The 15,471-nt window shown below is 40.8% G+C and overlaps 1 protein-coding gene across 3 annotated transcripts in view; it reads right to left on the bottom strand.

Annotated features, from left to right (window-relative positions):
- Nucleotides 1-8,653: 8,653 nt before the first annotated feature.
- LOC147899915 (DNA repair protein recA homolog 3, mitochondrial-like) overlaps nucleotides 8,654-15,471 on the bottom strand; it is a 72,094-nt gene continuing 65,276 nt past the window's right edge. For 2 of the 3 annotated variants that reach the window (XM_087376854.1, XM_087376856.1), the window contains exons 5-8: nucleotides 12,397-12,569; nucleotides 11,947-12,093; nucleotides 11,685-11,819; nucleotides 8,654-9,230 (exon numbers count right to left, since the gene is read on the bottom strand). In XM_087376854.1, the coding sequence (XP_087232980.1) occupies nucleotides 8,850-9,230; nucleotides 11,685-11,819; nucleotides 11,947-12,093; nucleotides 12,397-12,569 (836 nt within the window). In that variant the 3' untranslated portion in view covers nucleotides 8,654-8,849. Of the gene's footprint in view, nucleotides 9,231-10,268; nucleotides 10,327-11,684; nucleotides 11,820-11,946; nucleotides 12,094-12,396; nucleotides 12,570-15,471 lie in introns of those variants that run through there. The other variant, XM_087376855.1, reaches the window with a different exon arrangement.

The following is a 15,471-nucleotide window of genomic DNA, read 5'->3' as shown; positions in this document are numbered from 1 at the left end:
GTTTACTAAAGTGAGCCAAGCAAGGCAAAATGACCCATAGAAGGAGGCAGCTAATAGTGTAGGAGACGAAGCCAAGCACTAGAGTTTACTTAAAAGTAGAGAAGGAGACAGAGATCCACACAGCATAGACTTGTTGGCTTCCATGAAGGCAAAAGCAAGCGAACCAAGCATGGTGTGCTAAAGGTCTTGCAAGAAGAAGGGCAAAGATGGTGACCTGGCTACAGAAGGAGGGTACGAGATGTGAGGCGACGCCCAAAGATAAGCAAGGAGAACAAGGTCTTGGAGATACGGACAAAGCACCTAAGTATGAAGCAATGCGATGAGATGAAGTTGAAGGTAGATCCGAGAGAACAAGGAGCAACAATTGGATCAAGTTGGAGAAGTTGAATAGCGGTGTAGAAGTGCAAGTTGAAGATAAAGAAGGCCGCTTTGTAAGGTGCGAGCCACAAAAAAGCAATTTAGAAAAAGGGTCGTAGTGGATGTGCATACGAAACGATGAGGATTATTCAAGCAAGAATCCCATGCAAGGTTGACGGAACAAGAGACAAGGCTTTTGTAAAGTCAAGAGTAAGTTATAATGTCAAAGGTGAGCAAGGTGAGGCATAGTGGGGCGGTGGGACGCAGGGCTTGGGGAGGTAAGTTAGGGATAGGGTAGGGTAATAAGGAGGATAGTAGGGCTTAGGCATGTAATTAACCACAATGAGTAAGGGGGGGACCATATAGTTTGGGTTAGTGCACGGCTTGAGAATAAGCTAGGCAGGGTTAGGTAAATCATTTGGTTAGGGGGGGTTTTTTGGAGGTCAAAGAGAAAAATTTACGTAGGGGTTTTTTTTTTAAATGTTAACTACCAATTTAAATATTCAAAGTAGGAGGTCAAGGGATTAGTATTTATACATTGCTAATAAATGTACAGGATATAGTGAATTTTTAAATATTCTAAAGTGTGGGGAGAAAGGGAAGGGTATGGATTAAATGCATATAATTCCAATAAATGTTCATTACAGGGTCAACAGAATTAGAGTGGATTCTAAATCATTAGTCTACAATAAAAAAAACTAAAGGAACTTTTAAAGTGGATTCTAAGAGGGTGTAAAAAGTATAACCTTTGGTGAGGGGTATTAGCTGCCCCACGGACACCCCCCCTCACACTATTCTCCTCTGCTCCGCCTCGTCTGCTCGAAAGCCTATGCACATCAGGTCACTTCGAAGGGGGCGCACCAAGCCCGCAACCCCCTCCATGCTCTTCGTCGCCATAGCCCACAGTACGGGTTGTGGCTATGCTAAACGGGCATTGTACTTGCTAGCTCCACTACATGGGTGTCAACTCGAGACCGTGGCCTTCAATTCTAGCATGCTCGGCTCGTGGCCTTCAACTCCAGCATGCTCCTGCTGCTCATGGCTTGGAGCTACTCCCAAGTGTTGAAGTGGCCCTCAGCCCACTGTGGGTCAACCATTGGAAAATTTGTGGGACTTAGTCAAGGCAGGAACTCAATCCTCTCAAGAAGGTGAATCAATCACAACCAAAGGTAAAGGAAAGGCAATTGACTCTTCTTCTACACCTACAGATGCAAAAAGGATAGAGAAAGCTTATGCAATAATTGCATTAGGTTTGAGAGATGATTATGTACATCACATTTCAGATTTGGAATCCCCTTTTGAGGCATGGCATAAGTTAGATGTATTATTTGGTGCTAGCTCTCATACTTCCAAATTGAATTTGAAAATTAAGTTCTTTGAACTTAAGACGGATGGAGACAATGTTGTAGCTCATGTTAATACTTTGAGGAGTCTTATGACACAACTGGCCTTAATTAACTCTCTGGTTATTGAAGATGATGCTATGGTTGTGCTCTTGAAGAGTATGCCTCAAGACTATGATTTTGTTGTTGTGACTACTTTGAAGAATCTTCCCCAACCCACATTGGAGGGCATCATCAATGCTTTACAAGTGGAGGAAAGACAGAACACTTCAAGAATGGGTAAAGTATACATAGAAGCACTTGCAGTAAAGTTTTCATCAAAGAGCAGGTACAAGGCATGCAAGCATTGTGGGAAAAACAATCATCTTGAGAAGGATTGTTATAAAATCAACCCTTGTACTTATTGTGGCAAGAACAATCACTTAGAGAAGTTTTGTAATGAGAAAAAGAAAAATATGACAAATTTGGTTGAAGAGAGAACACCATCAACAAATGAAGAATCAAACTTTGTAGTAGAAGACAAGGACTTTGCCTTTTGAGCACTTTGTCTTTGAAATTTTGTTTATCATCACTTAGTCAAATTTTGAGGTTCTCTGCCTAGAGTAGTACTCCAAAAAGAATGTTATGTCTTTTGTAAATCACTTTTGGTCACCATATGATGTAGACCATGTGATTTTTGGACTCCATTTATTGAATTAAGTTCCAATTGATTGGACCATCACTTCGTGGGTTTATCTATATATATCCAGCCCGAATACATGTTCTTTAAAAAAAATCATATACATAGTTATGTGTAGCTAAATTACTCCTCCCTAACTCATAATACGCTTTGATGATTGAGCTTCACCTTTTCCCGTTTACATTCTGGTTATATTTTTGTGTATAAGCTTTTTTCATTCATAAGCACAAACTTTATCTTCATTTGCCAAGTGTAAAAGCCTTGGCCATTGAACTTGTCAATTTTATAGGTAGCCATGAGAGGGTCTTACCTTTATCAGGCAATGTCTACTCTCTTACAAAATGACTAATCTTATTGAACAAAGAAATCTCTCTCACAATACAAATGTAGATTGCTAGAGATAAACTCAAAAAAGCCTAGTTGTTTAGCATATGCCCAAAGCTTCTTAGCCGAGGTCTTCTTTATTTTGAACTTTGTCCTTCTTGTAGTCTTCTTCAAATGCTTAGCATTGGAAGAACATTGAGAGCCTGGCATCTTGACAAGAGATTAGTCCCATTTGAACCTTAAACTGAAATTGCATTCTCTGAACTATAGTTTAGCACCACTTTATACCTCAAACATCATTTTAGCATTTACTCTAGCATCAAATTTTCAAAAACTGTCAAAAATGCTTGCAAGGAAATAGAGTAACTTGGAGGCTTGAATTCTCACTCCACATATCTTCATATTTGGGGCTTTGTAAGCTGGAATGAAGTCTTTATCCCAAAGAGTAAGCAGAGCAGAGGAGGGGCGAAATGGTGTGCCACATTGCCTATGAGAGTCTTGCCAAAGTCAACTATCTTTTTGCAAAATTCTTTGTAACTAATGGACTATATGGCCTCAGATTTCACCCCAAGCAGAGCAAGCTCTAGGCATTGCCTAACTTGTGCTTGAAGGGCAGGTCATCTTCTGCTCTGTAGATGCAGAATTAGACGAACAGACGACGCACTCTATTTGGATCAGCACGGAGGACAGGGACCAAATCTTGGAGAATGCTCTGAGCCAGAGGTGTGTCCCAAGGGGTACAAGCTTCAGTTCAAAGGGTTTTGCAAATGGCACACAAGATGGAGAGTACTGAACTTAGCAAATTCTGAAGATGAAGGGAGAGAAAGCTTCAAAATGGAGGTGATGGAGAAGATGATGAGGTGGCACTATCCAAGTGGATTCTCTAGAGCCTACCAGCTCTGATACCAAATGAAGAAGTGAGTGGGATAGAATAGATGCATGATGACACACAGAGAGATATCATGAAGATCCTCCATTATATAGAGTGAGAGGAAGGTGTAGGCACCTCCCCTACATCAGTGGTGGCAATCAGCTCCTACATCAATGGAACTGGCTAAATCAAAGGAACCTCCCATGTGGGAGCCTTTGTGCTTAAATCATCACTTATGTCATAGACTAGACACCTCATAGCACTAGGTGTGCTTCTACTACACACACACACACACACATGTGACTCCCCTAGATGCACACATGCACCTTAGAGCAAGCCCTTGATCACACTTATCCCAACAAAGTCGCCATAGAGTAAAGCTTTCACAAGGGCTGGATACGAAGAGGAGCGAGCAGATAGAGGCACTATATGAGTGTCAAAAGTCAAGAGAAGGGCTTGCAAAGCATAGGAAGTGAGCAATCGGCAGAGTATTGAACCAAGAAAGCAAGATCACCGAAGTTGAGAGGTAGCTAAATAGGACCTTCACATGGGCAGCAGATAACAACAAAGATGGTGGTGGGAAGGGTAAACTATTGTTTTTGTGTACTCTACGTTACAAGAATGCATGGTCGTGGGCGAAGAAGTTGTTGAGGTGAGGGGTTTAAATCCTAGGTAGCTACGGGGGTTTAGTCATATAGGCTAAAGGTGTAGGCAATTTTTTTCGATTACATAAAAGGGTAGGTTTACATGTAGCAGGCTAAATTATTAGGGGGTGTAGTTTCAAGGGGTTGTGTTAACCATAGCACTAGAAACATTGACAAGTCAAACTATATATGGATAACTATATCCATATTTATATATATATATATATATATATATCTATGTGTGTGTGTGTGTGTTGTAAAAGCCTATATGCTATAGAAAAAAGACCCCCAACAAAGAGGGGGGGGAATGAAAATTTCGTGAAAGTGCATCAATCCCTGGAGAGGGGTCCTCCATAACAAATTCTTAAAAATAAAAAATTATTTAAAAAAATCCATGGAGAGTATATCCATCACACAAAAAAAGGTTTAAAGAGGGGGCAACATGTTTTATAAAAAGGGGGCAGCAACTTGAGGGTTGGTTCCATAAAAAGGGGGGTAGGTACATAGGGGATTATATAAATAAAATCTTTTAAATAGGCCAATATCCTCGAATCCATTAATTACCATCCTACTAACACGTGATTGGGTATTTTTGATCTACAAAAGAAATTCATGAGCCATAAAGGGAATTAGGGTTGCTCTCTCTCTCTCTCTCTCTCTCTCTCTCTCTCTCTCTCTCTCTCTCTCCATAGCATGTCTGCCTCTTTTCCATAAGAGAGGGCGAGGGACGTTCATGAAGAGATAGGCAGTGACAAGCCAAGCTAAAAGGTGGGACATGGGAGGGGGGGAGGGTGGATGGAGGCCATTATATAGAAAATCTATGACAAATCAAATTTAATGTGTAATTAATGCCCTTTTTGGAAAGACAAATAGCAAGAGTGATAGAGAGAAATAGAATAGAAGGGCAAACAAGAGGGAGGAAGAGAGATAGACAGAGGGAGAAAGAAAGAGAGAGAGAGAGAGAGAGAGAGAGAGAGAGAGAGAAGAGGGAGGGATTTTAAAAGAGAGAGAGAGAGAGAGAGAGATTAAAAAGAAGAACAATTTTAATGTGGTAGTAACAACCCTAGACGCCTCAAGGAGAGAGAGAGAGAGAGAGAGGGGGGGGGGGGGGGTACACTTTGTCCCCACAAGTGTTTTTTTTGGCATCGAGGAGGGCATTGGTGCCCTCCTCTTGGCACACTTTTGGGGATTTTTTTTTCCTAACACCCTCCCTGCTTTTATTGTCCCCCCCTTGTTTTTTGTGCTTTTCCAACACCCCGCCCCCTCGAATAATGAGTGGAAGAGAAAGAGAGAGAGACAGTGAAAAGAGAGTAAAAAACTCTCTCTCTCTCTCTCTCTCTCTTTGTTAATTTTTTTAAAGCCCATAAAATTTAGCTTTTCAATCTCTCTTTTACGAAGAGTGAAAAGAGAGAGGAAGAGAAAGAGAGAGAGACAGTGAAAAGAGAAGAAAAATTAGTTATTGAGAGAGAGAGAGAGAGAGAGAGGTCATGGAGAGGGAGAATGATAATATGTTGGTAAGAGATGGAGAGAGAGAGAGAGAGAGAGAGAGAGAGAGAGAGAGAGGGGTCACAAGTTGGAATAGGTGGAACAATAAATGGTGGTTGTCCAAAAAAACTTGCTTCTCAACTCGCTCAAAAAACTCGCTTCTTGCCCATCCCCGTTATTACCCCTGGTGTAAGTAAAAGTGGGAATGCTTTGAAGAATCTTGGTAGTGATCCAAGTGTGTGCAACGCCACGCATATTGAGTATCAACTTGATAGGATGAAATATGATGGGTATACAATGCATCCTTAGGCAAGGCATACAAGAACCAAGTCGCACGTTGTTTGAGGATGCAGTAGGCTAAAAACATTGGGACGAAGCCATGGATGAAGTGATGGCTTTTGGATTTGGCATCTTTACCTTAGGATAAGAAGGCAATTGAATGCAAATGGGTCTACAAGGAGCACTACTACAATGTAAGACTTTTTCCAATTCTTTGTATCAATGCTTTTTTAATAAAATTGATAGGCATCGATAAAAGTGTTAAAAGACTCGTTGGACTTTCGTGGCATGTTATGTGTCAAAATAAGCATCAATAATGCTCATCGAATAAACTTTCCTTGCAAAATTTTCCATCTCACTTTTGATGAGATGCATTTTGATGTTTCATAATCTAGTGTCCCTTTCCATCCTCTCCCTCTTACTCCCTCCTTTTACACAATGTTTACGCAATTTTCTAATTTTTTTCTCAATTAAGTTTTATGTAACCCTACATAGTTCTTACACCATTCTACATGGTTTACACAACACTACATGACAATTACAATTTTCATAGTTTTTACATAGTTTTATACAATTTTTACACAATGCTACACAGGTTTAGTACAACCCCAGTGCCCATGTATAGTTTTACACAAATTTCCTATAATTTTACATAGTTTTCATAGTTTTTACATAGTTGTACACAATTTTAACATACATAGTTCTACACAATTTTAACATAGTTTTCATACAACTATAAGGTTTTACATAATTTTCAATAGTGTCAATAAGGTTTTACATAATTTTCAATAGTGTCAAATCTTCCATCCCTTTCTCTCCTCTTTCAATTATGGATTCACTAGGAGCGTTTGTGGTGTCAATTTGGTTAGGTCTATTTTCTAGGTGGCACCTAGTGGGGGTGATCGCTCCAGTAAGAGTGAACCACATGCCAAGTGGCCCATGTAAGGGGATAGAGGAGGTGCAAAGAAGAAGTTTTCAATCCAAGAAGCAGAAATGATCCACGTGGCAAGCGGCCCATGGAAGGGGACAAAGGAGATGCAAAGAAGTTTTCAATGCAAGATAAGTGCAAAATCTTCTTCACAAGCTTGATCCCCATTAGCATGCACAAACAATTTTGAATATGGAGCAATAGCATGAGAAATCTGAGAGTAGACAACCTCATTCTCATGTCACACGAGAGTGATCACAAGCATTAAGCACTAGAAGCCATCACTATAGCTCGGATGCTAGCTGACACTCCTCACACCGCACTAGAACATCCCATTTACATGATCTAGCACTCATATTATGATGCGAATGCCCCACATGATGATGATGTCATTCATGTGACGGGCATTATTATGGATGTACATGGAAATTTTGTACTCTCACAAATATGATAATTATGCTACACCTAATTCAAAGAAGTCATCATGGACTTCAGAACACAACAAAAGGAAAAGAATAATAATGTCCTTGAATAGCGACATGAGGAGCTTCTTATGCATGATCGTCTCACCTTTGGGTGCTAAACAAAATGTTAAATTGCTTGAAACATCAAAAACAGGTGATTCAAAAGGCCACAAGATAGTTATGTCCAATCAGACCTGCTCGTGTTCATATGAATAACTGGAAGAAGGCCAAAAAGGAATCGAAGGACACCTCAACAAGAACAATCGACATAGGATAGCTTCAAAATCTCACATTGAAAAAGTAGGCCAATTCCACTTCTAAGTAGGGGGTGTCTTACTTTGTAAGTGTATCTGTCTATCTTCTTGCTGCTCTACATCCCTTCTGGGGGATATTGTTCCTTTCATCTGCTAGGCTGATGGTGAGGGATCGACCAATTTTTCTCTCATCATCTTGACTGTTGTACAATCAGTCTACTGTATGGATCTCGTTTTTTGACCATCTAGCTGCTTTACAGGGCTGCCAATTAACTCAGCTTACCTTATTTAGGGGTTTGACTTATTCATGCTAACCCTAATGGATAATATCTGTTTTGCTTGTATTCCAAGGATAAAGGAGAAGGCTGAAGCTGTTCATGTGGCTATCTTTACTTGGAACTTTCAAGGGACTACCAGTGGTTGCATTCTTGGATTAGCTGCGTCATATGTATATTTGGGCTTAAGTCTTTTGAAAGCCACAATAGATAGTTAATTGGTGGAAATATTTAGCAAAAAGACGAGTACTAAAAGCAAGGTGCTGAAAGATTTAGGACAGAAGTCACCATCATAAATCTAATTTTCAATCATCCTCATTGCCAAAAGAATGTAGTTCTAACGCTTGGCATGAAGTTACCACAGTACAATCTACTTGCTGGAACAAAAAATTGTTGTTGCAAAAGAGTCTTCGCTAGCCTTTCCGCAGTAAGCACTGTTTTATGGTGGATTTCAGATGTGCAAGGGGTGACCAATAGTAATTTATATTCCAGCTCCAACCAATCTTTGTTATCACTCAGCAAGGAAACTCTTCTCCATTTGCTGCATGATTTATAGGCAGGCCAAGCGTATGAACAGTCTTAGAAGCTTTCTTCTCAATCCCGATGGACAAAATTCTGGCACTTCATATAAACACTAAGAGCTTTCAAAAGATAAACCTGATGCTTTGAAGCAAAATACCCCCCAAATCTTCCCCGAAAAGCAAAAAGGAAGAAACTTCGTCAAAGGTTCTCTACAGTTATTAATCTCTTTTGAGGAGCAACAAAATTCCAAAACAAAGCCGTGAATAACGCGACAATCCCAACTCCGGCTCCCCAAAGAATAAAATTAAAAAAGGGGAAGAAAGAGTGTTATTTCTTTGAAACAGGAAAAGGGTGCAGAATTACATTATCTAGACAAAGGACAACCAGATATTGATGTATTGACTACCTTCATCAGAAAATAAACTTACCTGGCTACCTCCACACTGTCATCTTCAATCCCCAGCGGTCTACTAAACTCTTTAACATCTTCGTCATCCACAGGGATTTGCTCTCCATCAATCTGTTTACTAAAAAGCTTCTCTTTAATACGAGTCAACAATGTGTCTCGTAGCTCCAAATGGTCCCTTAAATGTTTCTTGGCATTCTCCCTACCATTACCCATCCTTTCATCATTGTAAAAATGCCAACCACCTGACTTCCTAACAAAACCGTACTTCAAGGCTTGGTCTAAAATCTCAGCTTCTTTAGAAATTCCCCTTCCATATTCAATCTCAAACTCTGCTGTTCTGAATGGCGGGGCAAGCTTGTTCTTGACCACCTTGACTAAGGTAGTGCTTCCAATTGTCTGCAAGGAAAAACAAAGGAAGAGTGGTAATACCAATTACAGTCTCCAAGAGAATCCCCAATTAAATGCCAACCAAATTTGTAATTTCCTTTTTCTACTATTCCTAAATTATAGAAGGTCCAAATAGCATCAATAGGTACTACTTACTGAATGCTTCTATAAGTCTCCATTTTTCAGGTAACAACTTTAGGTGTGAGATTTCACTTTGAGAAATAAACATTTACATACAGATAATTAATTCCATGTTCATCCTACATTGTACCTTCTCATAAATCCTGAAGATAGCATGCCTAAGCTCTAGTGGCACCCCGATGTAACTATACGGCACCATTACTTATTGCATGGTGTTGTGATGAAAATCTAGGAGTAACAGATCAGGTTCATGTTCCAGCGATAAGGGTGTCAAACAAGGCTTCCCACTCTCCCCCACAGTTTTTGGCATCTGCATTGACCAACTTGAGGAAATGACGCTTGGGTTTGCTGCTACAGAGGGCTTCATGGGATCAGCATTGGAAGATAAATCCTTCACTTACTTTTACATACTAACGTGGTACTCTTTGCAAAAGCGCACAACATCTTATACAACTAGTGGACTGTTTCTACCGTGCCAGGGATGGCAGGTGAATACTGACAAAACCCAGGGTCATGTTGGTCAGGACACAGAAGCGGGACAGCTGTTCCCCTCTTCCTTGTGGACAAAATGTGGAAATAGTAACGCCTTTCGATTACCTGGGAAGTATAATACCAAGAAAGCAGAGCTGCATAATAGAAAGACTGGAAGCAGGCTGGTGGAGCTATAGTGCATTTGAATATGACTGTAGAAAACTGACAAAGCACTTGAAAAATATCTTTTTAGTAATTAAGTCACACGAATTAAGTAGAGGCCTTAGGTCCCTTCCACTTGGAACCACGCTGAAAGAATAAAGAATTGGTTCATCCCGGCTTATTAGGATACAAGAACCCTCACCATACTCCATACTGCTCATACAAGCAGGGTGCCTCCCCTTGGAAATTCTAGGTACAATCAATGCACAATACCTGAGCAAACTCAACACGATGGAAGAGGACCGACTTCCATGTTCGCTTGGGCAGGCAGCTGCAGACCCCAAAGACAAACAAAATAAAAAAACTCTCATCAGGATGAATGAAGAATGCAAAGAAATCATATGGAGCGTGTAATCCAAACACCTTCATCACAGATTCCATCAAACATGTAGAAATCATTGAGGCGTTATTACAGCGCAGACTATGGAGTCATGGGAACATGCTATACAGCACACTAGGGTGACATATTACAGTTAGCAGAACTGCCCTTATAGAGAAGTTCTTCACAGCACAAAGAGAACACATCAGCCCTACCTTCTCGAGCCAGTCCCACAATTTGCAAGATCTCACCATCTTAAAAACAAAACCAACAGATGGCAAAGACCTGGTTATAGCCAGCAAAGGAACAGATTTGCACATTATGCTGAGAGGTCACAGAGCCAAATCAGCATATCTACTAGAATACCAAGAATCCAAGGACCTCAAAGAGCGCAACCCCCACATCACATTAGTCCAATCCACCATTGTTAGTATCTTGGCTCAGCCTGAATGTATGCTAGCTAAAGGTGCCTCCATAGCTGAGATAATGGAGACACTGGCCCTCTAGCGATAGCTCTCCAACCACGCCCCTTACTCACAGCTCTACAATGTGACATCCCACCAAGGTTATCACTGTTTCCACGGACATAACTTGCCATATAGTATGCACATGTCATCTCTTTCTTTCCTCCTTTTATGCTGACAGCAGTATAACAATGCCTTTTTTGGTCCCATAGGGCCATTGGCAACCTCCTCAGACTTTTATCCAACCCTCATTTTCCCATAACTATGCATTTATCATATGCATCTAATCATGCCTAGGTGAATTAATGAACTTGATACTTAGTTCATCATTCACTGTTCAAAGCATTATTCCCCTTCTCATGAGCTTTTTAATGCCTAGTTCGGGTCTCCCCTTCCTTGATTACGAGAGAGAACCACATAGGTTGCTTTGCCCAAGATGGTCAAGCTTTTCGGCTTCACATTTTGCAACTATTTCTCATACAGCAAACCTTTAAACACTAGCGACATGAAAACAATGGGAATTTCATACTGAGAAGAAATTAATGATCCAAGATACTCATTAACTATGCTCTGCCCAAGGTTGAGGTGAAGCTTGGCAGCATTTCCACGTGTGGCATTTTTTCCTTGCATAAAAGGGGATGCTTTCATTCCAGTTTAAAGATGGAGGGGTCCAAGGTAGGAGATTCAACTTTTTTTATTTTTGTTCTTTGTACAAAGTTAGTTTATCTTTATCATGTGTTTTCCTTCTTGACCTTCGATTCATAAACCTTGCCAAGACTCAAAATCTTTAGCCTTGCATGATATTTATAACAGAGGGATATTGTTAAGAAAGGATAACCAGCATACCTCTTCTCCCTTTTTAATCTGACCTATTCTGCGTATATTCAGCCGTACCGATGCATAAAACTTTAGGGCATTACCACCAGATGTAACTTCCGTTGGACCACCTCCAAAGCCAAAGGAGCCCAGCTTTGCTCTTGTCTGCAATGAAAACCAGGAGGGTTGTATGGCATGTTTTTTTTTGCTCTCAACATTGTACAAAATCATATCCAAAATGAATATTCAGTTTAAAACTCTCTCCCTCACATCCAACCCTGCGCACAATTACCTGGTTTATGAAAATCAGCAGTGTTTGTGTTGATGAGATGTTATGTGTTAGTTTCCTGAGGGCCTGACTCATAAGGCGAGCCTGCACAGCCATGTGAGCATCTCCCATTTCTCCTTCTAACTCGGCTTGAGGAACCAGTGCAGCAACCTAATATGTGTAACAGAACAGCTTTCAAGGTATCTTCTTCGTAGACAAATTTAGAAACAATTTGAGAACATTTAAGTATCTGAAGGGAGAAGAATTATTCATCAATGCTGCATATTTACAAAGGGCTTATTTGATCACTAATTCACAAAACAAGTGTTTGAATAAACATCATAAAATGTTTCCATGTTCAAGAAAAAAGTGAACATGGTAAAAAACCAAGAAACAAGCCTGCTGGATGACAGCTTGGACATAGCAACTAAAGGCCAGCTGGAATAAAATATCAATCAGATGTGTGTTACTTACGCTATCAACCACAACTACGTCAACTGACCCACTCTGTATAAACTGATCAACAAGATTGAGAGCCTGCTCGCCACTGTTAGGCTGTGCTATCAACAAATCTTTTGTTTGAACCCCTAGTGCTTCTGCAAGCGATGGATCTAAGGCATGCTCAGCATCAATGAAGACACAATAGCCTGTTTCAGCCAGTAACCAAAATTAATAATGACTTTACATTACCCCACTACAATCCTTTGCACATGAAAACCATGAAGCTCTTAAAAAAGTAGCTCATTGATAAGAGGAATTTGGACACTTTTCAAATATGTTGACATTGCACTTTTAAAAATATGATGTACATTGGAATTCCATGTTGGTTATGCTTAAAAGTGCTGAGGTTCAATTCAAATTCAGCTTGGAGCATATGGTAGGCATTTCATCTTCTTGCCATTGCGGTCGCAAAGCAAATAGCAAGACCGAAAGCATATTCATAAACCTGGTTACATGCCAAAATCATGTACAAGCAAGACCAAGTGCATTTTCCATTCTTGTGATCGTCATCCACAAGATTACTGGCCATCAACTCCATCTCTACATAAAGGAATAGCTACTATGACATCCCAACGAACTCAAGCTAATTTATCATTGTCTAACAATATTCTCTAGCACATGTATACACAAATAAATACACAAGAGCATATAGTAGTTTCTGGTCAAAACTTGGAAAATGAAAGGCAGATGCAGTCATAATGAAGGCAGGCATTACTAAAGAATGCTTCTTAAAAACTAGTCCATATTCAGTATAAAAGGTTGTAGGTGCACGCTGCTTGAAAGTTGAACGGTGAACCTGCTAGCCTGCTCCCCCCCTTATGCCTCAGCCCGCCTCAGCTATTCCTCCATCCTCTTCTTCCTAACTCTCTGCTGCTCTCTCTCTGCAATTCTTATCCATGTGCCCTTCACTCGCTTCCTCAGTCTTTGAGTGCCCGCTGTAAGGGACACACCCTGCCTGCTATGTGGGGGATCTGTGGGCTATTACAGCAGCCCATTCAAGGGTAGTGAAAGAGACCAAACGATTCTAAAAACAAGAAGCAGGAGAATCATGGGTGATTTGCAGGAGTTTCCTCCCAGCCTCGCTCTACAACACAAACTCATATTTTGAAAATCCCATTTCACTGAAACAGAACTAGCTCTATTTCTACCTCATTCTAACTAATCAGATTTAGCAGAGAATCCTACCCCATCATGAGGTCTAGGGAATAGTTCCCTCCTCATCCATGGGCGGTAACACCTCAAGTGCTTGTTCAGAAGGACCCACGTATTTCTTCAAAAGTGTAACATGGACTACATTGTGAATTCTGGAAGATGGGGGCAATTTTACTTCGTAAGCCACTTGCACAACCCTCCTTAGAATTTTGTATGGGCCACAATACCTATGTGCAAGCTTTAGCATTAGTGTTTCCCTTCAGAGAAGCATATCTGGTCGTGTGGAGCCTGAGAAACACATAATCCTCCTCCTCAAAGCAGAGTTCTCTTTGATGCTGATTTGCATACAGATACGGGCTTTGCGGAGGTTTAATTCTCTGTTCTGTTGGCATGGCTTACAGCACTGCACATAATGTGCACATCCTTCCAAAGACCCTTCCAATCAAAACTCTGCTTCACTCTCTTGTAAGTCTTGAATAATCCTGTATGACCAGCCATTGGTGATGAATGCAGCTCCTGCAGCACCATCAGCTTATACACTAAGTCTTCAGTAAGGAAAACCCTTTCATGGAACCAAATCAGACCATCATGTAGGTTGTAATGTGGATGATCAAGGCAGTTGGGGTCCTGCAGATCTTGAGATAAAGTCGCAGTTACGGGATCTAGTAGGTTTTCCTCTTAAATTCCATAAATCTAATCCTTGTTTTCTGTAATAGAGAATAAATTGCATGCCCACATCCTACAAAGTGAATCAATCACTATTTTCCCCTTCCCCACCTTGTATTCAATGTCAAAATCATAATTTTGCTAAATGGGAAGCCACCTTCTACACTAGCTGTCCATAAAAAAGCCGCCTTCTTGAGCTGATCAATGAGGGGTGCTGCTATTTTTTCAAAGTGTTTAATGAACCTCCTATAGAAGGATGCTAGCCCAAGAAATCCCCTTAATTGAGTGATGTTCTGAGGTCATGGTCATTCTCTCACACACTTGACCTTATTGGGGATGATAGCAGAAGTGAGAGAGGGAGAGAGAGAGGAGTGCACACGATATAGCTACATGTACACTAAGTGTATTGACAATGAACATGAAGATATACATGTGAACCCCTTACGGTTAGAGTTAGGGTTAGGGTTTTCCCTATGCCGTATGTAGATGGTGCAATTTATTTCATTTGGTGCATATGATAGCATCCAAAACTGAAAAGAAAATCAGAGTAGCATGTGCATATGTGAGCACATTGCCTGCGTAGCGGAAGCATGTACAATGAGTACAACTTACGATCCTGTACATAACATGGATTTCCCCCTCTTAAGTGGTGGGTCATCCTTCGCCTTTGGGAATAAAACCCAGAAGATAGGCTGAAAGGAAGAGGAAGGAAATATGCAGAAGGTAAAGTCCACCTAGATCAAAAACTGGACGATAGAAAGATGACTATGTGAAAAACGGTGTGTATGGTTGCATGCTGAACATGTCAAGGCTGAACATGTCATAGGTCACCATGAACTGTGCAGCTGCTCTATAGAAAAGGCATCCGGATGTAAAGCTAGTCGATGTGATCTGATAGGTTGTGACATACGAGAGTGTCACCAACCCAAAAGAACTAACATAGCAATGTCGAAGGTATGCTGCAGTAGAGTAATCTCTGTCAAACAATGTAGGGTCGAAGAAGACCGCATAGTCAACCGCATAGTCAATGTGGACAGAGTGATCCAGGGGCTGAAAATCTGGGGCCAAAGGTGCAGGTATGATACGCTGCTCCGCTGAAGAAGAGGCCCGTAAAACTGACAAGGTACAGCAACTTGTCAAACCTGTATGCTCAACTGTCATGAGCTGAAGGTCATTTGCTATGCGCATGGCTAACCATCCATCAGCATGGGATGTAGCATCTATCATAGG

Source organism: Dipteris shenzhenensis, chromosome 7 (genome assembly GCF_047967505.1).
Source record: "Dipteris shenzhenensis isolate YYH24624 ecotype China chromosome 7, Dip_SZ_1.0, whole genome shotgun sequence".
NCBI classification, from domain to species: domain Eukaryota; kingdom Viridiplantae; phylum Streptophyta; class Polypodiopsida; order Gleicheniales; family Dipteridaceae; genus Dipteris; species Dipteris shenzhenensis.
The sequence above is the reverse complement of the archived record's forward strand: the minus strand, read 5'-3'. Positions and strand labels throughout refer to the sequence as shown.